Source organism: Microcaecilia unicolor, chromosome 12 (genome assembly GCF_901765095.1).
Source record: "Microcaecilia unicolor chromosome 12, aMicUni1.1, whole genome shotgun sequence".
Lineage (NCBI taxonomy): Eukaryota > Metazoa > Chordata > Amphibia > Gymnophiona > Siphonopidae > Microcaecilia > Microcaecilia unicolor.
This window is the reverse complement of record NC_044042.1, coordinates 71,642,403-71,669,477: the sequence shown is the minus strand read 5'-3', so window position 1 is coordinate 71,669,477 and position 27,075 is coordinate 71,642,403. Positions and strand designations below refer to the sequence as shown.

Sequence of the window (27,075 nt, the reverse complement as noted above, 5' to 3'; positions counted from 1 at the left end):
GCTCTCGTTAATATACAATGCTACCCCTCCACCAATCCGATTCACCCTGGCTCTATTTGCGGTATATCAAGTGCATAAATAAATAAAAATAAATAAATAAAAATAAATAAATAAATAAAAGCCTGTGTGCACCCACCCTCAGGTGCATTTTACCATGCTAGTCACTGCCTCTTGGCCCATCCTCTAGACACCTGTGATTCCATAGCTGTGAAATTATGAGATAAGGGCCCTGTTCCTGGCTTTGTGCTCCGTCTATTGCTTTTATCATCTCAGCCTACACGCGGCTCAGCATCAGTAACAGGCTGGCCAAACCCACAGGGCCTGAGGTTTGTTGCTCATATCGGTCCATGGATTCTCTGCCCCCTTCCCCGTCTTACCTTACACCCCTCGCAGGTGATGCAACGGTAATGGTAGCCGGTTGCTTTGTCACTGCACACAACGCACGGTTCATCTTTTTCAAGGTAGCTAGGGATATACCCTGGAAAGAAGCAAACACGGTGTTAATGCATCTGAAGGAGCCGACTCCTGCTCTTGAGGGACTGACTGCTGCCCCCTCCCCAGTACCTCTACAGGAATCTGACCCAAATCTGTTCCCTCCCACTCCAAGAGAAGTGCTTTATACCTCTTGCTCCCTCCCTCCCCCAGAGGACAAAATGACTTTTCAAATAAATCCACTCCCACTAATTTTGACCATGGACATTTTGACTGAGATGCTGATGCAAAAAGTTCTAATGGTTTAGTGCACAGGTTCTAATGCAAACGTTAGTGCAACAGTTTTGCTTTCTGATGCAATAAACTATTGGTATGCAAATTACTGCTGCATTATAAAGTGTGTTTGCTATTAAAGAGCAAAATGTGTCTCCCTTCCTGTCAGTGTGTGAGTAGTGATTGGCTTATGTGCTGACAGAAAGGGAGACATTAAAAAAACCCCACTACAGTGCAAGTCGTTATCTAAAAAAAAAAAAATCCCCCAATCCCCTGAAAGGATTCCCTGGGTTCTGATCTCCCTACCCGCCAGTTGCCTCCCATTCCCCCTGACACTACCCATAAAATCTGTGATAATCTAGTGGCCTCACCCTCATCCCCTTCAACACCCTAAAAAATATCTCTGGAAGTGTATTAGACCCCAACTACTACTACTATTTAGCATTTCTATAGCGCTACAAGGCATACGCAGCGCTGCACAAACTCCTCTGACCTCCAAATATATTGCTGGTAGTCTAGTGAACACCCCCACCTCTGTGACCCCCTCCCCCCACGTACCTTGCAAGAGCGATACCTACTCTCTCTTGCCTCTGCCCTGTCATCTTCCAAAATTTAATCCTGGGACGCACCCTGTAGAGTCAAGTCTGCCAAACAAGGGCATTTCCCTTATTTGGTTGTCTGAGCGGAGACTCCAAATAAGGTAAAAATATCCTAATTTGGCAGACTGCGTTGCACATTTTGGAAGAATGCAGTGTGGAGACAGCAGAAGCATTTGGGCATTGCTCTTGCCTTTTCATCAAGGGGTGGGAGTCCCTAGATTACTGGGGGTGTTGGGGAGTGGAGGATCTGGTAATATGGGGAGTCAGAGCATTTGGAGCAAAAAAGAAGAAACAGGCAATAAATCCTCACAAATGGTACTACAGAAGATCAGACTAACCCTTCTATACCTCCTCTGATGTGGTTCCTACTTTGAAGGTACAATGGTTTGTTTTTGTCATCAATAAAATGATTAACAATAATATAAAAAAGCTCCTGCTTCAGATTCAGCCTTACAGTCTTTTGCATACTTCTGTGCCTCGAGAACGAATAGTTAATAGTTTCATTAACATTCATTTTAATATGTGTGGATTTATGCAAAGTTATCTTCTGTGGAAGCACCTCTCTGCACTGTGTGCCCATAAACTTGTGTGCAGAACATCACACATTAACTCTGTGCTAATGTCTGTGCAAATTTCCTGCAGATGACATTGCTTTTATCAGAGACAGATGAGGGGAGATATGATTGAGGTCTACCAAATCCTGAGTGGTGTAGAACACGTAGAAGTACATCGATTTTTTACTCATTCCAAAAGAACAAAGACTAGGGGGCAATCAAGGAAGTTACATGGAAATACTTTAGGAGGAAATATTTTTTCACTCAACGAATAGTTAAGCTCTGGAACTCTTTGCCAGAGGATGTGGTAACAGTGGTTAGCATATCTGTGTTTAAAAAAAAAGGTTTAGACAAGTTTCTGGAGGAAAAGTTCACAGTTTGCTATCAAGACAGACATGGGGAGGCAGCTGGGTTTCTGCCAGGTACTTGTGATCCGGCTTGGCCACTCTTATGTTCTTATTGGCCCCTTGGTGCTTGTGCTGGTAGATCTGTCGGCAGCACTTAGTACAATTGAGCATTGAGGCCCTCATGATCAAAGCAAACTCCGGCTCTAGAGGCTGTTAACGCCATACTAGCGCCGGAGTTTGCAGCCAACCCATAATCAGAGCCCTCGAGCGCCTGAAACAATGCACTCGAGGGCTCTTAGCGCAAGTAGCATGCAAATGCATGCTAAACAGGGCTTCCAGCATTCATCCCCAATGATCAGCGGCCAGCGCCAAAGATGGGGTCGCTGGCCGCAGCAAAATCAACGCCAGCTCTGAGCTTGCGTTAGACTTTGCGGATCATTGGGGAGGAATGGTGAGCCCTGTCCAGCATGCAGTTGCATGCTGGCAGGCCCCTGTTCCCCCCCAAATCAAACGCAAACAGGGGACTGGAGGTCTGGTGGGTCTCCAGCCCCCCCTCCCGAACCCCCATAAATCCTGGTGGCCGCCTCCGGCCAAACGCTATCCCACCCTCCCTCCCACTCAGCGACGGGGGGGGGGGGGGGCTGGAGGTTTGGTGGGTCTCCAGCCCCCCAAACCCCAAGAAATTGTTGTGGCCGCCACCCTGTTATCCATCCACGGAGGGGGGTGGGGGCTGGAGGTCCAGTGGACCTCCAGCCCACCCCAACTCCTCCCCTCCCCCAGCGTTCTGAATCCCTGGTGGTCTGTGGTCACCCACCCACCCTCCCTTCTGGCCCCCCCGGCTGGCCCCCCTACCTTTTGTTGGAGGAGGGACGCAGCCTGCCTGCCTCCCTCCTCTTCCTGTCGACGCCACTGCAAATTCCCTTACATGGTCTGTAGCCCCGCCCAGCGCATCCCAGGATGCAATGGGCAGGGCTGGGCACCGCCATTTTGCAGCGGCGTCGACAGGAAGAGGAGGGAGGCAGGCAGGCTGCGTCCCTCCTCCAACAAAAGGTAGGGGGGCCAGCCGGGGGGGCCGGAAGGGAAGGTGGGTGACCACGGACCACCAGGGATTCAGAACGCTGGGGGAGGGGAGGAGTTGGGGTGGGCTGGAGGTCCACCGGACCTCCAGCCCCCACCCCCCTCCGTGGATGGATAACAGGGTGGCAGCCACAACAATTTCTTGGGGTTTGGGGGGCTGGAGACCCACCGAACCTCCAGCCCCCCCCCCCGGTCGCTGAGTGGGAGGGAGGGTGGGATAGCGTTTGGCCGTAGGCGGCCACCAGGATTTATGGGGGTTTGGGGGGGGGGGGGGTTCGGGCCTCGGCAGGCTGTTTGACAGGTTTGGGCTTTTGACAGCCCAGACCTGTCAAACAAGTGCGGGAGGATTGTGCTGAGCGCATGCTCGGCACAATTCTCCCGCACTTTAAACATGATAATGAAAGATAATAGCGCTGCTTAGATTTGCATGCATTATCTTTGATCATCGATGCAGAAAAGCCCTGCGCTGTACCGGCGCTATTTTTAGGGCGCTGTTTGGAACAGCGCAGGGCTTTTGATCATCTGGGCCTGAGAGAAATGTTAAGTGGCCTCCTGTTACAACACTTTACCTCTTTTGATCAAGACAAAATTGATGATTCCTTTTCTTCCCAGTGGGAACCGAAATATGGTGTCCTGCAAGGGTTCATCATCAAACGTGGGGCGGTGCACCCCCTGTGCACGCTGCGGGGGGGGGGGGGGGGGTGTAGGGAGCAGCTGCATGGCTGTTGGCTCTGCGGGTTCCCTGCTCCCTGATGTTACTTCCTGTTCCGGGGCAGAGGGAGCAGGGAACCCACAGAGCTGACAGCTGTGCGGCTGCTCCCAGCATCCCAGGAGGTAAGAACAATGCACCCGGGGGGGGGGGGGGGGGGGGGGTTCTGAGGCTTTGCGCCGGGGGAGGACGATGATGCACACGGGGGCAGGGGGGGGGGGGGCAGCGGTGATCCGCCCTGGGTGGCAGCCGACCAAGGAATACCACTCCTTTAGATTGTAAGCTCCTTTGAGCAGGGACTGTCCTTCTTTGTTCATTGTACAGCGCTGTGCAACCCTGGTAGCGCTTTAGAAATGTTAAATAGTAGTAGTAGTAGTAGTACTGTTTAATGACTAGCCTGATTACTGATCTGCATTTTCTGCACTAATTTATGCAGGTGATATGCGCTTGTTTGCTCTTTAGGGAAGAGCCATAATGACAACATAGTTCAATTAAATTCCAACCTTATAAAAGCCTTTTAATGGTTAATGGCCAATAACTGTTCCTTAAAGTTTCAAAAACGGAGGTCTTATGGGTTCCTCTGACTTCTGTTAAATTGCCTAAACCCTCTTATATCTAGAAGGCACTAGGGATGGGCTGTCCACAGATTAATAGCATGCACTATGGTATGCGTTCTTTCCCAATAGAACATGCATGCACAAGTGCAACGTTTGCACACATGATTTCAATAAGGGAAGAGCACACTCTATGTGCAAATAGTGTGGGCAGCATTCTCCTTGAAGTGTGCGCCCTCTTAATATTTGTTTCCACACCCACACACAAAAAGCAAAAACTTTCTGAGGACAAATCCCTACATGACACCATGACATCTTTGAGTGAAACCATTTGTACATGAGGCATTTTACTGGATAAGGGGCTCAGATATGTTCAGTGGTTGGTGTATGTTTTTGGCAACTGCACAGGCTTCATCATTTAAGGTCCCTCCTTTCTCTCATGACCCGACTACACTTATAGAAACTATTCTAGCATGTTGAGTTGATTACTGGAACTGATTGCGATCTAGGTTTGCCAGTAAATATCAATCAACCGTCTACAACCAATTCAGAACTCCTCTGCACAGGTTCTGATGGAGTAAAGACTATTTGTCATTTCTCCCATTTTCTTTTTTTATGTTTCAACGATTTTTATTGATGAGTTCACATGGTATACAAGTCTATATCAGTCAATATAAATCTGATAACAAATACTTCTAACCCATATTAATGAACCTGAGATTTCTATCATCAAAGTTTTTCAATCTTTTCTCCCCTATCTCTTCCCTCTTGTCTCCTTATTTATGTATGAATGTGTACACTTATAATTACAGGACAATTGCATAACTAGTAACAATAAACTTTTATCCAAAACTCCAATAATTATGTCTCATGTTTAATTCTGTGTACTATCCCAACAGTATTTGCAGGCGAGACCACTTAATGTAATCTTCCTAAGGATTGCTCTCCTAGCTAATAATACCTATGTCCCTCCAAAATGTATATAAGAATGCCCTGCCCGAGATTATTCCCCCCTCCCCCTCTGCTCTTATGGAAGCTTCTTCTTACTTCATGGCGTAGCTACCTCTACCACTTCACGTGCCATAACTACCAGAGTGTAGGTTATTGTTTACTGCTTCATTTGGCCCTTTTCAACTCTTTCTATGTGGACTGCCCTATCCGTGTATTCCCTCACTGACCTCCCCCAATCTAATGTTACTTAACTTCCCCCACCTTCCCCTTTATAATACGGCCAGATTTCATTTCTCCCATTTTAAAATATCTTGTCTGGCTTCCTATTAGCACCTGAGTACATTTTAAGATCCCCCACAGACAGCAGCTCTGAGAACTTGATAACCCCCACCCTTTCCATTCTCTTTGCCAGGGCTCACCACAAACCTCGGCCCCCTGTCAGACCCAATCTGAAAACAGCTCAGAGTGGCTTCTCTCCTTCTTTACAGAAGAGACCTGGCAGAAGATTTAGAGAATGAATTTAAGTGTGTAGGTGCCTAACCCAGCAATTAAATCCTTATCCAGAGAAGAGCAGACAGTGTGAATCAATGATCACTGCCTGCCCTTACACAAAGGAGCGATACATGGATAAGGAGAAGTGAAGTAGTAGAGAGAGGGTGAAAAAAAGCAGAGGGAGAGTGAAAGGTAAGATCAAATGACGGGACAAGGGATTCATCACGGATCAGGCTCAGACTCAGACATAGGGACTGGGCTGCCGTAACCTTCATGAAAAGTGTTAATGGTACTGAAGTCAATCAGAATCTCATCTAATGTTTAATTACAGTGGGCTGAGATCCTGGGGATCTGGGTTCAAATCCCACTGCAGCTCCTTGTGACGCTGGGAAAGTCACTTAACCCTCACTATGTAAACCGCTTTGAATGTAGTTGCAAAAACCACAGAAAGGTGGTATATCAAGTCCCATTTCCCTTTCCCTATTTGAGATTCTACATGGAATGTTGCTAGTGGAGGAGTAGCCTAGAGGTTAGCACAGCGGACTTTGATCCTGGGGAACTGGGTTCAAGTCCCACTGCTGTTCCTTGTGACTCTGGGCAAGTCACTTAACCCTCCATTGTCCCAGGTACAAAAAACACCTTGTGAGCCCAAAGGGGACCGAAAAAGTACCTGCATATAATGTGTACAGCGCTGCATATGTCTAGTACTCCTATAGAAATGATAAGTAGTAGTAAAATTCACCAGTATCCCGACCCACTACCAATACACTCATCAAAGGGCCTCCCATCCTGCATTTACAAACTCCCTCCCAGCACATTCAGAGTGTACATGGTCCTGCTCTTTGAGACCTGAAGGAAGAGAAACTGCTCATCCCCAGCAGGGCTATGGTTCAGTACAACACACTACTGGCACAGAAGGGAGAGGGTCTCTAGGGCCACTCAGTTTCTGAAAATAGAGAATTTATCCTCAGTTTACACAGCTTCCCAGCAGCCAGCCAGGGATTCATTAATCTCTGAACAAGCAGATTAGTCTAAACTCACCCTAATTCGGGGAGGTCAGAATGCAGGGAGGCAGCCAGGACTGGTAAGCAGTAGTCATTCTGCAGAACTGTGCACCCAGCACACAGGATTTCATGGACAGGAAGAAGAATTTAGCCTGCTCAGCAGCATTACTGTGATTACAGACGGTGAGATGGCCACATCCAGCACAGCAGGGCCCATATTCATATACTCACTCTCTGTCCTCCGTTTCAGAGCAAACTACAAGAGCCAGAATGCACTGGGGCGCAGAGCCAGTGCAAAGGCAGTAGGTGTCCTAGCCAAACCTCCAGCCTTACATCTCTCCTCAATTACTTTTCAGGCCCCTACCTTACAGGTTCCCCAAAAATGGGATAATTAAACTCGACAATCAAGATAATCACATAAACATCATGTTAAACTATATGCTTTGAGTTTCTATGCTGTCAGCTCTTTGCTGCTCCCCTAGGCAATGCCTAGTCTGGCCTAATGGTTGAGCACGCACTGATGGGGTGAAAGCTACCACAGCTGGGTGGTCTGAGGGCTAACCTCCGCCATGAGACAGGGTTAGACAGGTAATATTGCATCTACTGTTGTTAATACTTACAGAGCACTGGCCTTGCTGCACAGACACACATGACAAATTCCTGTGCTGTAACAACACATAGCCTGTGAGCTCAGTGAAGTTAAGTACATAAGTATATAAGTAATGCCACACTGGGAAAAGACCAAGGGTCCATCGAGCCCAACATTCTGTCCATGACAGCGGCCAATCCAGGCCAAGGGCACCTGGCAAGCTTCCCAAACGTACAAACATTCTATACATGTTATTCCTGGAATTGTGGATTTTTCCCAAGTCCATTTAGTAGTGGTTTATGGACTTGTTCTTTAGGAAACCGTCTAACCTCTTTTTAAACTCTGCTAAGCTAACCGCCTTCACCACGTTCTCCGGCAACAAATTCCAGAGTTTAATTACGCGTTAGGCAAAGAAAAATTTCTCCGATTTGTTTTAAATTTACTACACTGTAGTTTCATCGCATGCCCCCTAGTCCTAGTATTTTTGGAAAGTGTGAACAGACGCTTCACATCCACCTGTTCCACTTCACTCATTATTTTATATACCTCTATCATGTCTCCCCTCAGCCGTCTGTTCTCCAAGCTGAAAAGCCCTAGCCTCCTTAGTCTTTCTTCATAGGGAAGTCGTCCCATCCCCGCTATCATTTTAGTTGCCCTTCGCTGCACCTTTTCCAATTCTACTATATCTTTCTTGAGATGTGGCAACCAGAATTGAACACAATACTCAAGGTGCGGTTGCACCATGGAGCGATACAATGGAGTGGAGGAGTGGCCTAGTGGTTAGGGTGGTGGACTTTGGTCCTGGAGAACTGAGTTCGATTCCCACTTCAGGCACAGGCAGCTCCTTGTGACTCTGGCAAGTCACTTAACCCTCCATTGCCCCATGTACAAATAAGTACCTGTATACAATATGTAAGCCACATTGAGCCTGCCATGAGTGGGAAAGCGCGGGGTACAAATGTAACAAAAATAAAATAAAAATAAATTATAACATCCTCACACCTGTTTTCCATACCTTTCCTAATAATACCCAACATTCTATTCACTTTCCTAGCCGCAGCAGCACACTGATCAGAAGGTTTCAGTGTATTATCGACGACACCCAGATCCCTTTCTTGGTCCGTAACTCCTAACGTGGAACCTTGCATGATGTAGCTATAATTCAGATTCTTTTTTCCCCACATGCATCACCTTGCACTTGCTCACATTAAACGTCATCTGCCATTTAGCCGCCCAGTCTCCCAGTCTCGTAAGGTCCTCTTGTAATTTTTCACAATCCTGTCGCGATTTAACGACTTTGAATAACTTTGTGTCATCAGAAAATATAATTACCTCACTAGTTACTCCAATCTCTAAATCATTTTTAAATATATTAAAAAGCAGCGGTCCTAGCACGGACCCCTGAGGAACCCCACTAACTACCCTTCTCCATTGTGAATACTGCCCATTTAACCCCACTCTCTGTTTCCTATCCTTCAACCAGTTTTTAATCCACAATAGGATATTTCCTCCTATCCCAGGCAACCTCTATGAAGTCAGTGGGGCCAGTGGCCTTTAGCTGGTATTAAACCTGCCCTTCTTTTAGCTCAGCGGCTGGCACTCAGCCAGCACTGTTTAGGACTTAATTCAGCTGAAGAACAAACTGTTCAGGCAGAGAACCAAAACATTAGCTTTTTCCTCTCTGCACTGAACACTTTCCAGCAGGAGAGAAAGCAATGTTTCAGGGGTAATCTGTACTCAGCAGAATGCTATTCTGAACCCAAGGGTGGAGCTAGAGGCCTACAAACTAACAGGGGTCGCCTGAGGTTCCTAGCCAGGGCCCTGTTAATCCTGGTCAGTGTTTATTCCCAGACTTGTAGCTTCTCCTAGGCCGAAGATCAAAGCCTTAGCTACAAAAGCTGAACAAGTGGCTTCAGAGCTCTTTTTTGTAGCACTCTCCTGTGGTTCTTCCTGTTTTCCCCTCTCCCACATGTGCAGCCATTTGCCTGCTGTGTTCCACCTTGGAGATGACTGCCTGCCTCTAAGTAGCAAACTTTTCATGCAGTGTTGCCATATTAAAAAAAAATTCCCACCCAAAACCCGCACACACCCCACCCCCGACGTCATCACCCCCGCCCCTTCCGTCATCATCCCCACCCCCGCCGTCATCACCCCTTCCGTCATCAGCCCCACCCCTTCCGTCATCACCCGCCCCCACCGTCATCACCCCGCCCAATACGTCACAAACCCCGCCTCTGTCGCCATTAGCCCCACCCCCCGCCGGCCGAAAAACCACCCAAAAGCCGCACAGAAAAAAAAAAACAAGCCCAAAAAACCACAACCCGCCGCGGGCAAAAGTTTCCCGTGGCGGGTTGCGGAAAACCGCCCATCTGGCAACCCTGCTTTCATGCTGTCTGTCCCAAAATAGTGACGGGTAGCAGACAATGTTTATATTAAAAAAATTAATAATCCCCAAAACTTGGCATGTCAACGTGGCTACAACCAGTTTTTCCAGTTTTGGTTAACTTACTTATTTGCCCCGAAAGCAGAACTTGGGAACACCTTGGATAATGGTTTCTACCCTCTGTCCGTGCTGGAACAGAAATGGCTCAAGAAGGGCACTTTCGCTTGGGTTTATCAGCCCACGTGTTTTTAAGATTTTTCTAGCCAGAGCGCATGAGTTACTCCCCTCTGGATCAGGCTGTCCTGGTACTGCATCCCACAATGATTCAGATCCTCAAGAGTTTATCTGGCCAAAACCAACTGGGCCACCTTGCCTTTCTAAATTTTTTTTCCAAAACCGGAGACCAACTCTGTACTCCAATGAGAGGTGAAGCTGGCACCCATCTTCCTGCATCTCTAATAACGCCCCCCCCCCCCCCCCAATGCTCAAATGCTTCCTGGCAGCTTTCAATCACTGGCCCACACTACTATGCATAATCAGAAAAACTGTTAATGGGGGAAAAAGAGGGTGTGAGAGACTATTTATGAGGTTCACTTTTAGCAATGTTCACTCTCAACAGCTCTAGACCGAGCAGTCCAGTTCCCAGAACTTCAGTGGGATTCTAATGTCTAGATTTTGACTTTGATGGAATTCCAGAATACATGGGATAAACACAGAGGATCCTTATATAGAAAAAGGATAGAATTCAATTAAAACTTAAATGACCTCATAGCTGGAGTGAGCTTTGACAGCAGTTGTTGGGAAGTACGACCGACCAGTGCCGGACAGACTTTTACGGTCTCTGCTCCAGAATTTGGCAGGGAGAGACAGAGATTACGTAGACCAGTGTTTTATCATGAAAAACGGAACCTGTGCAGAGTACCAGATTCAACCCTGGCCACCTTGCTGGGCAGACCCGGGGGGGGGGGGGGGGACTGTGCAGATCTTTATCTGCTGACAATTACTATGTTAGATTCCTATGTTGCTAACTACTACTATCATTTCTATAGCGCTACAAGGCTAACGAGGTCATTTTATGTCTGTGTTTCTTCCCCCACATAAAATACTTATGTTCAGAAAGAGGTCCTTATTGAATTGCCCAGGGGTGTACACATGTTTATTTATTTATTTGTAACATTTGTATCCCACATTTTCCCACATATTAGCAGGCTCAATGTGGCTTACAGAATACCGTAATGGTGAACGCCAAGTACGGCAGGTATTAAACAAATACAATTAGAAGAAGGGTCATGTAAGGTAAGGGAAAAAGGGTGCAATAAGGGACAAGGAAATAAGAAATAAAAATGTCCATTGCAATGTATGTATAGATGCATTGTAGAATTGAGGCATTTAAGTAGAATCAATAGGGTAGGCCTTGCAAAACCGATAGGTCTTTAAAGATTGCCTGAAGTTTTGATGGTCGTGCATTGCTTTTACACTCTTTGGTAATGCATTCCACATTTGCGTACTTAAGTAAGAAAAATTTGGATGCATAAGTTGATTTGTATCTGAGTCCAATGCAGCTTGGATAGTGAAGGTTCAGATAAGTACGTGATGAACTGATTCTGTTTCTGGCTGGAAGATCTATTAAATCAATCATATATCCTGGGGCATCACCGTAGATTATCTTGTGAACCAGAGAGCAAATCTTGAAGGTAATGCAGTCCTTGATAGGGAGCCAGTGTAGTTTCAATCGAAGAGGGGTTTAGCGCTATCAAATCTGTTTTTGTTGAATATCAGTCTGGCAGCTGTGTTTTGGGCTGTCTGGAGTTTTTTCACAAGCTGTACGTTTGCATGTAGAAGAGCTGACAAAAAGCACACCTTTTACAAGGTATACAGCCAGCTACTCCCGGGGCGGAGGCCGGACGGCGCTAGGGTGGAATTGCAAGATGCACACATGCATTAGAAAATACGCACTTACCTGTGCAGGACTTGGGAAGAAGAGTTTTGTCTGCTCTCTCCCCTCCCCGACAGCTCAGAGCCTACTTTCCTTTATAGAATACTAGCGCTAACTGGGCAGATATGCATTTAAACGCTTATGCCAGTTATACACCTAGATATCAGACATACACTCAGAAATTATAGCATTCTATATATGTTATATAGTGCATAAGTGGGCTCCGCTCATTTTATTTATTTAGGTCATTTTACCCCGCCTTTTGCCACAGTTTTGCAGCCCCAAAGCGGCTTACAATGAACTAATTAGATAATTACAATGAGAGTTGAGAAGGTAGAAGGAACAGGGAAAAAGGAAGGGAGGAAAGGGGATATAAATTCAATCTTGAAACAAATAAATAAGGAGGCCGGGAAATGAAAGCGAAGAAAGTGGAGGAAGGAAGGAAGAGTCCAGAATCAGATCTTGACTCGCTGAGACTCATTAGGCAGGCGAGCAGGACAGCAAAGCCGAGAAGGTAGCAACTGATGTTGAGACAAGCAGTGTAGGTGACGACCGTGGCCTTGCAGCTTGGCGTCGGGTTGAGCCGGCAGTGCCGAAGACAAAGAGCATCGGGTCGCGATCTCCGCCAGCCGGACCTGCAGCACTGATATGCTCCAGCACACGCAGCTTGGCAGCTCAGCTTTACCAACGGCCCCTCATGCAAATGACACGCTCTTAGATATGTGTGCAGCCAGCTTTCCGGCATTTAATACTGCTACTTAACACTTCTATAGCGCTACAAGGCATACGCAGCGCTGTACACCATACACAATCTAAATAAGACAAGCAACAGACAGAACAACTAAGGGGTAAGGGGAATTAAAGAGGAGGGGATAAAAGGTACAGGCAAGTGAGCAGTGGTTAGGACTCAAAAGCGGCGTCAAAGAGGTGGGCTTTTAGCTTGGACTTGAAAATGGCCAAAGACAGGGCTAGACGTACATCCTCGGGAAGTCTATTCCAGGCGTGTGGTGCAGCGAGATAGAAGGCACGGAGTCTGGAATTAGCAGTAGAGGAGAAGGGGACAGACAAGAGAGATTTGTCAACAGAACGGAGTGCCCGAGGGGGGGGGGGGGGGTGTAGGAAAAGACAACAGTGGAGAGGTACTGGGGAGCAGTAGAGTGAATACACTTATAGGTCAGTAAGAGAAGTTTGAATTGAATGCGGAAACGGATAGGGAGCCAGTGAAGTGACTTGAGGAGAGGGCTAGTGTGAGCATAGCGATTTTGGCGGAAAATGAGTCGTGCAGCAGGTGCACATGCTAGCATTCTGGTCAGTATGTACGTATCTGCTGCGTAAATGTTTGCACCTTCTCTATAATACATCCAGAAAAGAATCACCCTTTACAGCTATTGACTGACACGGATGTCTGGCTCTAGAAGCAGTGGTCAGCCTGTAAAGTTTCTGGTGGGTAAAGTTATCAATAGAAATCAAACAAAATAAAACTTGGAAAAGAAAATAAGATGATGCCTTTTTTATTGGACATATCTTAATACATTTCTTGATTAGCTTTCGAAGGTTGCCCTTCTTGACGAAGAAGGGCAACCTTCGAAAGCTAATCAAGAAATGTATTAAGATATGTCCAATAAAAAAGGCATCATCTTATTTTCTTTTCCATGTTTTATTTTGTTTGATTTCTATTGATAACCTTAAGAGTGGACTAAAACGGCTACCACACTCCTCTACTTATGGTGGGTAAAGGAAACAGCCTCCCAGGGGAGCTAGAATTAGTGGCAGCCTGGGAATAAGTGCAGAGGACAGTCAGCAGCAGAGGAGTGAGGGGTACAGCCAGAGACTGCACACAGTGACTGTGTGATGAAGGAAGGCACAGCAGTACTCTGTCAGTATCATACGTTCCTATGAAGTGAAGTGAGCATGCATCCTTATTGACCTTCTTTCCTCTCCAGCCTCTGCCTTATTTCTGCTTCCTCTGTCCCGCCAATGTGCCTTGGTCTGCTCTGGGTGTGAGAAGGTAAAGCAGTTTCCAGGCCTCTGCAGTCTCCAGCCTCTCCACTGAGATTGCAAACAGCAAGGTGTGTTGGTACTGTGCCTTTCAGTGGCAACAGGAAGGATACCTCCAACAGAGCTGCTCACTGGCTCCTGATTTTTTCATTCCTGGTTTTACCATACTGCATTCAAGGACTCACAGTTCCTGCTTTTCTGAAGTAGAGAGGTGTAGTAGCCGTGTTAGTCCACTTTTAAAGGTAATCAATAGATTTCTATTGATTGCTTTTCTGAAGAAACTCAATAGTGAATATAAGTATTTTCTTTAATTTTAAACTTTGCATAATCGCACTTCAGGAAAAAGCCCATCAAAGCGGTGTACAATATTCTATTCTCTGATTTATATTCCACTGTATATCAATTGAGATTCAAGGCAGATCACAATATAAGAGGTTTTCAACAAAATGAAGAGATAATAATCATTCTGTAATAATTAGGGCTGGATTTTAGAGTCATACATCTTCTAATGTTGAAAATAAATAAGTTTTTAGAACTTTTCAAAATGAAAAATAAAAAAGAAGTAATTTGTCTGTATTGGAATATTATTCACATAAGTGTAAAATTGTTAAAGAATGAGAGACGATTGCTAGAAACATTCAGAATTGTGGAAGTTCAATAAGATTCATATACTAAGATTTAAATACTAAAACATGCTATCTAGATTTATCTCTTGCTTCCAGGTTTAGGCCCACTGCCAGTATTTCTTTACTAACCAAATTAATGGATACCTTAGTCAATAAACAACTATCTGACTACACTGAGTCTCATTCCTGTTTATGTGTTTCTCAGTTTGGCTTTAGAAATCAGCACAGGACTGAACCTTTACTTCTCACACTAACAACCATTTATGCAGGGGGCAACAGATTTTTCTGCTGCAATTTGATATATCTGCTGCACTTGACTCGGTCAATCACAAATTGCTATTGATTAGATTAAGTGAGTTTGGCTTGACGGGCACTGTTTTGAACTGGTTCAGAGAATTTTTGATTAATTGCATTTATAAAGTGTGGAACGGTGGGGTTCTTTCAAATGATTGGATTTCAACCTGTGGGGTGCGCCTATGTTGTACAATCTGTTTATGAGTTCTCTGGGTTTAATTACATTCTCTGATGATATATGTATATTTTCCTACGCAGATGATATACTGATGCTGGTACCTGTTAATTTTTCTTTAAATTTTAGACACTGTTATCCGCATTTCAGAGTGTATTGATAGAATTCAATGTTGAGCTGTGAAAAACATGCTCAAATTAAATTCTACTAAGATTCTTTGGTTCACTAATTCTCCACTGACTGTTCCCAACTCAATAACGTTGGTTGCTGGGAACAGTTTAAACGTGGAGAAAGAATCAAGAGCTCTGAGGGTTGTGCTCGATTCTGCTCTCACGTTCGACACCCAGATTAAAAACTTATGGAAACAAATTTTCTATCATACGAGACAGTTACACTTGCTGCGATCAAGTTTTTCACAGCCTCACTTTGCTTTAATAGTGGAATGGAGGAGTGACCTAGTGATTACAGCACCCGTCTGACATCCAGAGGTGGCTGGTTCAAATCCCACTTCTGCTCCTTCTTGTTGGTGGAACTCCTTGTATATTGGTTTAAACACAAAACTATTTCTCAAACTACAATGAATTCAATGTACAAAGTTGAAGAGATCAGATGGATTGTCTTTATATTTTCAAAAGCTCAACTGGCTTCGTGTAAAGTCGCATAATGTTCAAGATATTATAGGGTAATACGTCTATTTTGCTAATTCAAGCATTCCCTCATCTTTACTTTTTTTCATCAAAATTTAAGAGGTCATCTTTTATTAAAATCTCCATCTTTTAAGGGTATCTGCCTTAAATGTCAATTTGAGGCACTTTTTTTCTTATAAAGTGAGTCCAATTTGGAATACTCTTCTGTTGCAGATTCGATCTGAACTATTTGAATTTAAGAAAAAAAGCTTAAAACCTTCTTATATGATAAGTTGTAATTGTGCTGCGATGTACTAATTTTTTTATTGTAGTTCCTCATTTGTCTTAGTTTCTTTTTTTTGTTAACCACCTTGAACCTCCACCTCCCACTGGGACTAAAGCGGTCTACAAATTCATGATTAGATTAGATCTTGCATTTAATTCACAGCCTAAAAGGCAACCAGTGCAAACTTCTTTACAAAGGAAATGACCTTTCAAATTTTAAGCACTAATAAAAACAAAATCAACAAAATAATATAAACAGGGAAAAATGTAAAATTAAAACAAATTACAGTGCCACAAAAAACAATCTATCACCTCTGATGATATCTGCATGTTTCCAGGATATCCCGAACCAACCCATAAAAATTCATTAAAAAAATACTCTCAGAAAACTAAGAGCATGATATTCAAAAAACGCTGTCCTCCTAAGTTATTTAGGAGCCTAAGAGAGGCATTCTTGATAACAAGTCTAAGTCTGATTTTGGACATTTTGCTAGAAATGTCCAAAACTTGAGTGGTGAACTTAGTCATTTTGGAACTTGAAAAACGTCTTTGGTTCAAAAATTGCCTTTTCCTAGACGTTTAGTGCTCAGTGAGTTCTTCTTTTGGAAAATAAAATGTTGAAGAGAAAAATGCCCCAAACCCAGCCACTGGGATGTCTGGGGGCCTTTATTCTTAGTAGGCTGGCCACAAAGACATCCAGCAGAGTAGCAGGACAGCCTAGGTAGGGGGCACTGAAGTGAACTTCATATAAAAGGTCCCAGGTACAAATCTTACCATAACCCCCTTATATTGTATAGTGAGCCCTCCAGGAGCAGGAAAAATACCTGCTGTACGTCAATGTATGCCACTACAATAGCTCTCAAGCTTGCAGGTGTCACCTATATGTAGGTACAGTAGGTGTTGGGTGTGCTGGTAAATTTTTAACAACGGGCTCTCTCTCCGGACATAGCCGGCCCTGAAATTTGGGGGGAGGGGGGAATACATGCCTCTCTCTCCCCTCCCTTGTGCGGGCACACTAGGCATACCTTTGCCGAGCCAAAATCCCAGGAATAACATGTATAGAATGTTGGTACGTTTGGGAAGTTTGCCAGGTGCCCTTGGCCTGGATTGGCCGCTGTCGTGGACAAGATGCTGGGCTCGATGGACCCTTGGTCTTTTCCCAGTATGGCATTACTTATGTACTTATGAGCCCCACCAGCCAATAAATGGACTACCACCATTCTCTGCTGCTTGTTTCTGGCTCTGAGCAGCATGATGGAACCTTCATGAAAAGTCCCAGCCTGATGCTCAGAGTCAGAAACAAGGAGCAGGGAGCAGCAGCAGTCTATTTACTTGGCTGGTGGGGCCAGCATCACTGCCAGCAAAGTAAAAGAGAATTCAGGAGGGGGCTCAAGCCTACATTTTGGGAGTCAGTTGTTAGAATAGCCATGGGGAGGCCTACTTTAACAACCGGCTCCCAAAAATCTGTGTTTAGTGTATTTTGGAGGGCTCACACAAATGTACAACAAGTTAGAGTGGGATATGGGCCTGGATCCCCTTTCCTACAGTTCACTGCACTGACCACTAGGCTACTCCTGGGATCTGCCTGCTGCTCTAACAAGAATGGCCATCATATCTGAAGCTGTCATAAAGCCTGGTATATACTATCACTGTCACATCTTAGGGGGGTGGGAGGGGGTCCGTGACCTCTGGGGGAGTAAGAGGGAGGGGACTATGCCTTAATTGCTCCAGTGGTCATTTGGTCACCTTTTGGTCACTTAGCTGTGACTGAAACAGGACTATCCAAAAACATCTTTTCACCCTAGACATTTTCATTTTGTTTCATTATTGCAGAAAAACGTCTATCTTTTGGGGCTGCCCAGGTCTCGCCCAAAACATGCCCCCATCACACCCCCTTGAAATGTGAACAACTGTGGAGCAAAACGTCTAAAATCGGGGTGTGGAAAAATCACAACCTGGGACATTTTTGAGAGAAAAACATCCTTCTGCCACCTTATGATGGTTTTTTGGGCCTTTTTTTTGTTCTTGTTCTGAAAATGAGCCCCTAAGTTTTCAGCTGAAAATTCATCTTAATTTAGGAGCTGAAAGTTATGCTTATAAATTTAGGCCTGGCATTTGTGTAGATTTAGGAGCCTAGTGCAGAAAATCAGTGCTAAGTTCCTAACTTCTTTCACCCGCCTTAAATCCGCCACTGTTACCATCCAGTTTTTATACTCTTTAAGCATAAAAGTTAGTGGCATTTTGAGTATAGATATAGGCATTCAGCAATCTTCAAAGAGGCCTATTTAGAAGCATAATAACTCTCAAATTTAGAAGCATGAATCCTCTGAATATAGAATCCCAACCTCTCATCCCCTGCTTGAAGGGAATGCTCCTAACACAGGTAAAGCAAAAACGAGTTCCACCCTGCATGCAGAACTGGATCAGCTCACCCTGCTTAATCATCCACAGAGGTTACCATCAAAAAGCCATTTCCATCTGACATCTATATAAACCTTAGCTTAAATTCATCACACTGAGTTACGTAAGAGCCACCATCACTCATCGCCTGCCTCTCCTATCCACCACATCCAGTTACAGGGAAGTCATTATTACTCAACTGCCTGTCCTCTTCCTTCCCCCATATCTAATTACAAAGCTGCTACAGTGGCGTACCAAGGGGGGGGGGGGGGGGGCGGTCCGCCCCAGGTGCACGCCGCTGGGGGGGTGCCACGCGCCAATCAGCATCGTTCGTTTCCATGCTCCCTCTGCCCAGGAACAAGAAGTAACCTGTTCTGGGGCAGAGGGAGCATGGAAACGAACGATGCTGACCGGCGCGCGGCACCCCCCCTCCAGCGGCGTGCACCCGGGGGGTTCTTTCGCCGGGGTGGGGGGGGGTGTCCCTTTGCCGGGGGGGGGGGGGGGGCGCATCAGCGATCCACCCCGGGTGTCAGCGCCCCTCGGAACGCCACTGAGCTGCTATCCTCACTTACCCCATTTGCCAAATCCAGCAGGCTGATGATCAGAACTCCCGCAGTAAAGTCAACAGCGTAGAACCCATACTGCCGGAACAGCGCAGAAAACTCTTTCGCCAATGCTCAAAGGAAATGGTATTCAACTTATATGTGTGCTGTAAAAGCAAAAGCAAGGGGAGGAGGAAACGTGCTTGGCGCATGCGCAGAAGAGTTTCACGGTAAACCCGAAGGTAAAGCACACATTAGCGTCTATTTTTTGTGCCTTTAAATTTAAGATTTTCACTTATTTTGTTTTTTAGACACAGGAAACAGGCTCTGATGTTTGCTTTCGGGTTTGCTCGAACTTATGCACATTTATTTCTTAGTTCCGGCGCTTACAGGCTTGCACTGGCTTTCTTCCACTTCCAAAAGAAATCAAAACCGGCAGATTTTAAAGACAGAATCGTGAGAAATCCTCTCCCTAATGCCTGCTCCAAGCTGGCTTTGTTTTGTGTGCTGTTCTCTGAGCATAGGGCAGGAATAGGAAATTACCTCATTAGCATCCGTTTGACTACATTTGCATGCTATCTGTGCTAATCTTTGGCATGCACATTGTCTCCTGTGCTGTGGTGTAGCCAAGGGTGGGCCCGGGTGGGCCCATCCACTTTGGGTTCAGGCCCACCCAATAGCAGCACATCTCTAATGTGGCTGGCAGGGATTCCCAAGCCCCACCAGCCGAAAACTCCCAACTGTCCCTCCTGCATACCTTTTAAATAGCAGATCTTTGCCTGCTACAAGCAGCGACTGATACATACTGTTCGCACCAGCCCTGCAGCCTTCCCTCTGATGTATTCTCACCTATGCGGAAACAGGAAGCTGCATAAGAGGGAAGGCTATGGGGTCAACATGTGCAGTGTGCATTAGTTGCTGCTCGTTGCCAGTGAAAATCTGCTATTTAAAAGGTATGCAGGGTAGGGGGATGTTTGAGAGACCATATGGCATGCAGGCAAGAGAGAGACCAAATTACTTGTGGGACAAGGTGGAGTTCTTCTGCCCACCCATCTTGGGCCCAGGCCCACCCAAAATTGGGTGTCTGGCTACGCCCCTGCTCCTGTGCTAAAGCCCTCTGAGCATTCTGTGCTTGCTAACACCAGCGCTGGTCAGGAACTAATCACTTCTAGCACCGGCATTACGTTTTGAGCATCCACCTGCCAGATACAGAGCAGCTACCATCATTCAACACCTGTCCTCTCCCTTCCTCCATCCACCACATTTAATTACAAAGCTGCTACCATCACTTACCCTGACCCTCTCCAGTCGCTTACTTACCAAATCAGTAGCAGAGCAGGCTACTGTCACTCAGCACCTGTCCCACTTTCTCAAATTAGGAAGCAATTCTCATATGGTGCCCACCCATCGCCTCCCACTTCTGTTCATCATTTTCCCCTAGCTGAATCAGGGAAAATCTTGCACACAGTGAAACAAATATCCAGTGGGTTGGACTGCATATAATTTGCAAACGTCTAATTTAGACAGTTTCAAATTACACATGTATTTGAAAGCACTGTCCACTTAGGCTGCACTGCTAAATATACAGGTATTTTTATTTTATTTATTAGGATTTATTTACCACCTTTTTGAAAGAATTCACTCAAGGCAGCGAACAGTAAGAATAAATCAAACATGAGCAATAGACAATTACAGCAGTAAAAATATTCAAATAACAATACAAAGCATGGCGTGAAGGGGCATAATCGAACGGAAACGTCTATCTCCATGGGCGTTTATCTCCGAGAACTGGTCCGTGAAGGGGCGGATCGAACCGTATTTTCGAAAAACATGGACGTTTATCTTTTTTTGAGCTGGGCGTTTTTGTTTTTCAGCGATAATGGAAACCAAAAGCGCCCAGCTCAAAAACGAATAACTCCAAGACATTTATTCGTGGGAGGGGCCAGGATTCGTAGTGCACTGGTCCCCCTCACATGCCAGGACACCAACCGGGCACCCTAGGGGGCACTTTTACGAAAAAAAAAAAAAAAAAGGTAAAACAGCTCCCAGGTGCATAGCACCCTTCCCTTGGGTGTTGAGCCCCCCAAATCCCCCTCAAAACCCACTGCCCACAAGTCTACACCATTACTATAGCCCTAAGGGGTGAAGGGGGGCACCTAGATGTGGGTACAGTGGGTTTGGGCAGCGGTTTGGAGGGCTCCCATTTACCAGCACAAGTGTAACAGGTGGGGGGGGGGGATGGGCCTGGGTTCACCTGCCTGAAGTCCACTGCACCCCCTAACAACTGCTCCAGGGACCTGCATACTGCTGCCAGGGAGGTGGGTATGACATTTGAGGGTGAAAATAAAAAGTTGTGAAACGGCATATTTTGTGGTGGGAGGGGGTTTGTGACCACTGGGGGAGTAAGGGGAGGTCATCCCCGATTCCCTCCAGTGGTCATCTGGTCATTTAGGGCACTTTTTGGGGCCTTATTCGTGGAAAAACAGGGTCCAAGAAAAGTGCCCTAAATTCTCGCTAAAAACGCATATTTTTTTTCCATTATCGGCGAAAGGCGCCCATCTCTGATCGGCTGATAACCACGCCCCAGTTCTGCCTTCACCACGCCTTCGACACGCTCCCATCAACTTTGTCCGCATCCGCGACGGAGTGCAGTTGAAAACGTCCAAATTCGGCTTTCGATTATACCGCTTTATTCGTTTTTGTGAGATAAACGTCTATCTCCCGATTTGGGTCGCAATATAGGCGTTTTTCTATTTCGATTATAAGCAGGATAGTATACTACTTACAATGCCAACACAATACATAATAGAACATTTTAACTGCATAGGGTTTAAGCAAAGAAGGAACATATAGATAGCAATGGAAGTAAAACCCAGACTGGCTCAATTTGTCCTCCACTTTTTGGAGCCGTATGGTAGCCCTTTCCAGTGTGCACAGGGGAGACTCAGCATGCACTGGGGGTGAAAGGTAAAAGAACAAGACCCAGCATGCACTTGGGGGGGGGGGAAGGGGTGAAAGGTTAAAGAACAAGACCCAGTCTGTGTGCCAAGATAAATTCTGATATAGCACTGGTTTTAGTGCACAACAACCTGGGTTAAGCGGAAGTACCTCACTGTGCTAATCTTGATAGAGTAAACAGAGAAATGCATGCTAATTAGCTGTATTTGTTTTACTTCCCATGAGCAAACTTCTCAAAATTTTAGTGCAGCATTTTATGTCTAGATCAGCCAAGTTTGAATAGTCCATCAATGGGAAATTTAAAAATTTAGTCACCAAAGACCTGAGTTCCCTGGTGATAGCTTTCCCAATCTGGGGACCTATAGGTTCAGGATCATCTGACCTCAGGCCCTCCAGAGACTCAGGGTCCTAAGGGAGGCATCTCAGCTGTTTAATAATTGTTCACTGACGCCCAGATGATCAAAAGCAAATGCGGGCGCTAGAGGCTATTAGCGCTGGACTAGCATCCACGCTTGCTTGCACCTCAGGATCAGAGCCAGCCAACGAGTGTAACAACGCACTCGCCGACTCTGAACACTAATAGCATGCATATGCATGCAAAACAGGGACATCAGTATTCCTCCCCAATGCTCAGCGGGCAGCATGCCAAACTAGCACACTGCTACCGCTGTAAACCCTAGTACAGCGCCCCCCCTCCCTGGTGGTCTAGCAACCCCCCCCCCCGAACTCCCCCATACCTTCAAACGAGGAGGAAGTAGCACTCCCTCCTCCTTCTTGCACCGCCTCCAAAATGGCGGCACCCTGCCCAATGCATCCTTGGATGTGCTGGGCGGGGCTTCCTACCATATCAGGAATAGGGAAGCCCCACCCAGCATATCCAAGGATGCACTGGGCGGGGCGCTGCCATTTTGGAGGTGGTGCTGGAGGTTGAAGGGTTGCTAGACCACCAGGGAGGGGGGCGCTAGACCACTAGGGGAGGGCTGGAGGTCCAGCCCTCTATTCTGTCGGGGGTGGGGGGCCGGGCTGTTCTGTTGAGGAGGTTGGGGGTCAGGTCGTCTTTTGTCAGGGGATAGGGGCGTCAGGTTGAGCTGTTCTGTCTGGGGGGGGGGGGGGGGGTTGCATCATATCAGGCTCTTCTGTGGGGAGGGGGGTCTGGAGGTGCACTGGACCTCCAGCCCCTTGAAATGTTTGACAGTCTGGACCTGTCAAACAACTTCTGTGGGAGAATTGTGGCACAATCCTCCTGCAGAAGAACCCCTGTGACTAAAGCTAATAACTCACATAAATTTGCATGCTATTAGCTTTGATCATAGAGGCGTTACTGCCCCGCACTGCACTGACGCTAATTTTAGAGCACTGTTTGGAACAGCGCAGGGCTTTTGATCATCTGCACCTGAGCGCAAAAATCTAAGAGCTCATTTTCATTAAATATCTAAAGTTAGGAGCCTAAAAAGCAGATGGCCAGAGGTGCAGAGCAGGGCCGAGGGGGCAAAATTCCCTGGGCCCAGGACTCCAAAAAGGGCCCAGCACTGGGGTCTCTCTTCCTCTCCTGCTAACAGGCTGCCAGCGCCACAATCCGCAGTCTCCACCTGCCTACCCTCAAGCTCCCTTCTGTTTGCCATCCAACCACCTTAATTTAAAAAAAATCTCGGAATCGGCAGCACAGCGCCTTCCGTGTGAAAGCGGCAGATCGCCTCGGGCGGGCCTTCCCTCACCGTGTCTCGCCCTCCTCTGATGTAACTTCCTATTTTCGTGAGGGCGGGACACGGTGAGGGAAGGCACGCCCGAAGCGATCTGCCACTTTCAGACAGAAGATGCTGCTGATTTCGAGATTTTTTTTTTTTAATGAAGGGGTCGGATGGCAGACAGAAGGGAGCTGAGGGAAGGTAGGTGGAGACTGGGGACTGCGGCGCTAGCGGCCTGGGAGCAGGAGAGGGAGGCGACAGCAGTAGCGATTGGGGGGGAGGCGGAGGGAGGGCGGCGGTGATCCTTGGGGCGGGGGGCTGCCTTGCCCAGGGCCTGGCTCAGTCTCTCAGCAGCCCTGGTTAAGAGTTACAGTGGGAAAGAACGTTAAGTATCTAGCATTGATTTTTAGCACTAGCCATCTAATTTAGGCTCCCAAATCGGGGAAAATTTTCTGCCTAGAACTTCGACACTTAGTTGAAGCACTGACCTCTATGGGCTAGATTTCTGTAGGACTCCCCTAAAACTGAAGTAGGTGCAAGAGGAGGCACACGAAATGAACAATTCTCCAAAAGCAAAGCATAAGGAAGAGATCAGGGAGGGGAGGGAAGGCAGCGCAGGGCTTTACCTGACATGCTGGTCTTCACCGAACATTGGCTGCTTTTTCTTTTCCGTTTTCCATCCAGCCACCTGCAGACAAGACACAGAAGAGAGAGCTGAATGGGCGGATTGACAGGTGTGGGGTCCTACCAGGGCAGAGGTAGTGAGGACTGGCTTCAGCCCATGAAGAAAAAGCTCTGGTCACCTACAAGCCATCCGAGTCTAGTTCAATTACATCACCAAAACAGGTTCTGAGCATGTGGCCACAGTGCTGGCGTGGCTGGCATTGGAGCACTTCTGCGAACAGGAAAACAACCTGATGCCTGGCTTATTGTTTTCTCCTCGGTCTCTCTTCTCTCCAAACCCCCTCCTCCTCTCCTCAGTTTATCCTCTTTCCCTACCCCCTCCATCCTCCCAGCAAACAGATGCCGAACATGCCACAGCTTTTCTCAGTAGCAGGACAATCAAGTGATGCATCTTCTTGACTGTTCTGGCTAACATCCAGGCACAAGATTCAAGTTGGGAGCTGAGGATGGTCCTTTCGTGACATGCCCTTTTGGCTGAGACTGAGAAACTATACAAAGAGTTGGGGGGGGGGGATTTAATAATCAAACACTCCTATTAAAAGGAGAGTGAGTGAATGTGAGCGTCTTTGGGTTTATAGTACTCATGCATGGCTTCACATATGATTCACACACAGCATTCATTCTTCACCGCCCAACCCCCCCCCCCCAAAAAAAAAAAAACAGATACAAATATATTCTCCCCCCCCCTTTAAATCTTTATTAAGGAGTTTTGTGCAAGGATATAAAAAAAAAAATGCAATATGTATCAAACCATCATAATAGTAACAATAGCACATGAAATGAAATCTCAACCATGTGGTTAGCAATGAATCCTTGCTTAACCCCCCTCCCCCACCTCCCATCAGTAACTATAAAATAATTTATAATGCTAAGATACAAATATATTTTAAAAAATGAGATAACACAAACATTCCTTACACAACACACACAGTCTCCAACCCCTCACCCTATCAGACACCCTATCAGGGCATATGTATACAGTGGGGCTCATTTTCAAAGCACTTAGGGCAAGGTGCACTAAAGACTCGTCCCTTTCCTTACCGATTCCCTTAGCGAATCGGTAACAAACGGGTATGCATCAAGGAATAGGAATGCAAATGAGATGCTCGTTGTAGCTCACTTGCATTCTCTATTCCGTAGTTTAAACAGTCGGCCAGTTGGCCGGTCGAGCATGCGCAGAACAGCCAAGCGTTATGCTGGCTGCTCTGTGCATGCCAAATACGCCTCCCTGGCCCGCCCGAAGACACCGCACTGCTCACCCCCTCCGATGCGGCTCGACAGAGGACAGTGCAGTTGAGGACGCCCATCCAAAAAAAAATGTCCATGTTGGCCGTCATTCCCCCCTGCAATAATCAAAACGTCTTTTTTGGCAGCGTTTCACTCAGCTGAGAGACCTGGAAGTCTCTGAGCCAATCACAGCGCGTACTTTTGTTATAGCAGCCTCTTTACTGTTCACAACAGCCGTGTAAGCTTTTGTGATGATGCATCTTTGCAGTTTGCAGCGGTGTACTCTTTTAGTTTGTTTTTTTTTGGGGGGGGTACCCTTGTTTTCTATTATTTTCAATTTTGGGGGGTATGTTTGAGGACTGGTCAGTGTTTTGTTTTATTATTAACTTGTCTCTTTATTAAAGTATTAACACAGGTGGGTGTGTTTTTTTTTTTTCTTTTGGTGCATCCCACCCCCAGGCACCTCCACATCTCGTAGCAGACAGGAAAAATGTATGCCGTCCCCCCCCCCCCCCACAAAACAGGATCACAAGATCCCCACCTAAAGCCATTATGAATGTAGGGGGTCTAAATTCTATGGCATACTGGCATGATGGCTCCAGGTCGAGGAGAACTCTTAAACAGCACCAGTCCAGGTTTTACTCCCATTGCATTTGATGGGAGTCAAAGCGAACTGGTTTTTCTGTTCTCCACTTAGAGTCATCTTGTAACTCTGCTCTTGAGATGGCCCTGTCTATCTTTTATACCTCACAAAATGATGTTATTTTTTTCTTGGAAAACAATCCATTAAAACATATAAACATTTCATTATCATTCTGTTAATGGTGATCACCGTTGCGGCATAATGTAAGCCACATTGAGCCTGCAAATAGGTGGGAAAATGTGGGATACAAATGCAGCAAATAAATAAATAAATAAATGAACCCCCCCCCCCCCCCCAAAAAAAAAAAACAAACAAAAAAAAAAAACCTTAACAAAACAAGCATGGTACATTATAAAACTATACAGGCAGCAGCTTTCAGGTGAAGTACTCTTCAATCATCTTCCGTCGTGGCACCGCAATTCCTCTGGTGACAGCTGATCCCATAGCTGGAGGGCAAATGTTCAACTCTGGTGGCCATCCGTGACCAAATTTACTATCCACAAATTTGTGCCCAATGGTAGAGTTTGCAAGGATCTTTGAGTCATGACAGCTCCCGGAGAACTTGGACACAATATCCAGGAGGGGAGAAAGAATGCAATGACAGATGTGGAGGAGAGAGATAGACCATGCATTACTGGATGGTGGGAGAGGGAATGCTGGATGTGCTGGAGAGCAAGAGACAGCAGAGAGGGACAGTACTGCATAGCAGTGGGAGAGGGGGCAATTCTGGATGGGGGGAATAGAGATCGGCATGGGCAGTGTTAAATGTTGGTTGGAGGGGGGGAAGAGAGACAGGGTCAGCGCTACATGCCAGAGGGAGAGTGACAAGCAATGCTGGATGGGCTGGAGAGAGACAGAAGAAATGGGGAAATACTGCATAGAATGTAGAGGGGCAGTGCTGGATGGGAGCGAGATAGGCAGTAGCAATGCTGAATGGAGTGGGGATGGGGAGGGGGGGAGGAAGACAGGGGCGGTGCTGCATGCTAAGGAAAAAGAGACAGAGAAAATGGGGGGGAGAGAGGAAGAGAGAGA

At 46.4% G+C, this 27,075-nt stretch overlaps 1 protein-coding gene across 2 annotated transcripts in view; it reads right to left on the bottom strand.

Annotated features, from left to right (window-relative positions):
• THRA (thyroid hormone receptor alpha) overlaps positions 1-27,075 on the bottom strand; it is a 252,653-nt gene that overhangs the window by 34,901 nt on the left and 190,677 nt on the right. For both annotated transcript variants that reach the window (XM_030220608.1, XM_030220607.1), the window contains 2 exons: positions 24,116-24,177; positions 378-478 (listed from right to left, as the gene is read on the bottom strand). In XM_030220608.1, the coding sequence (XP_030076468.1) occupies positions 378-478; positions 24,116-24,177 (163 nt within the window). The remainder of the gene's footprint in view (positions 1-377; positions 479-24,115; positions 24,178-27,075) is intronic.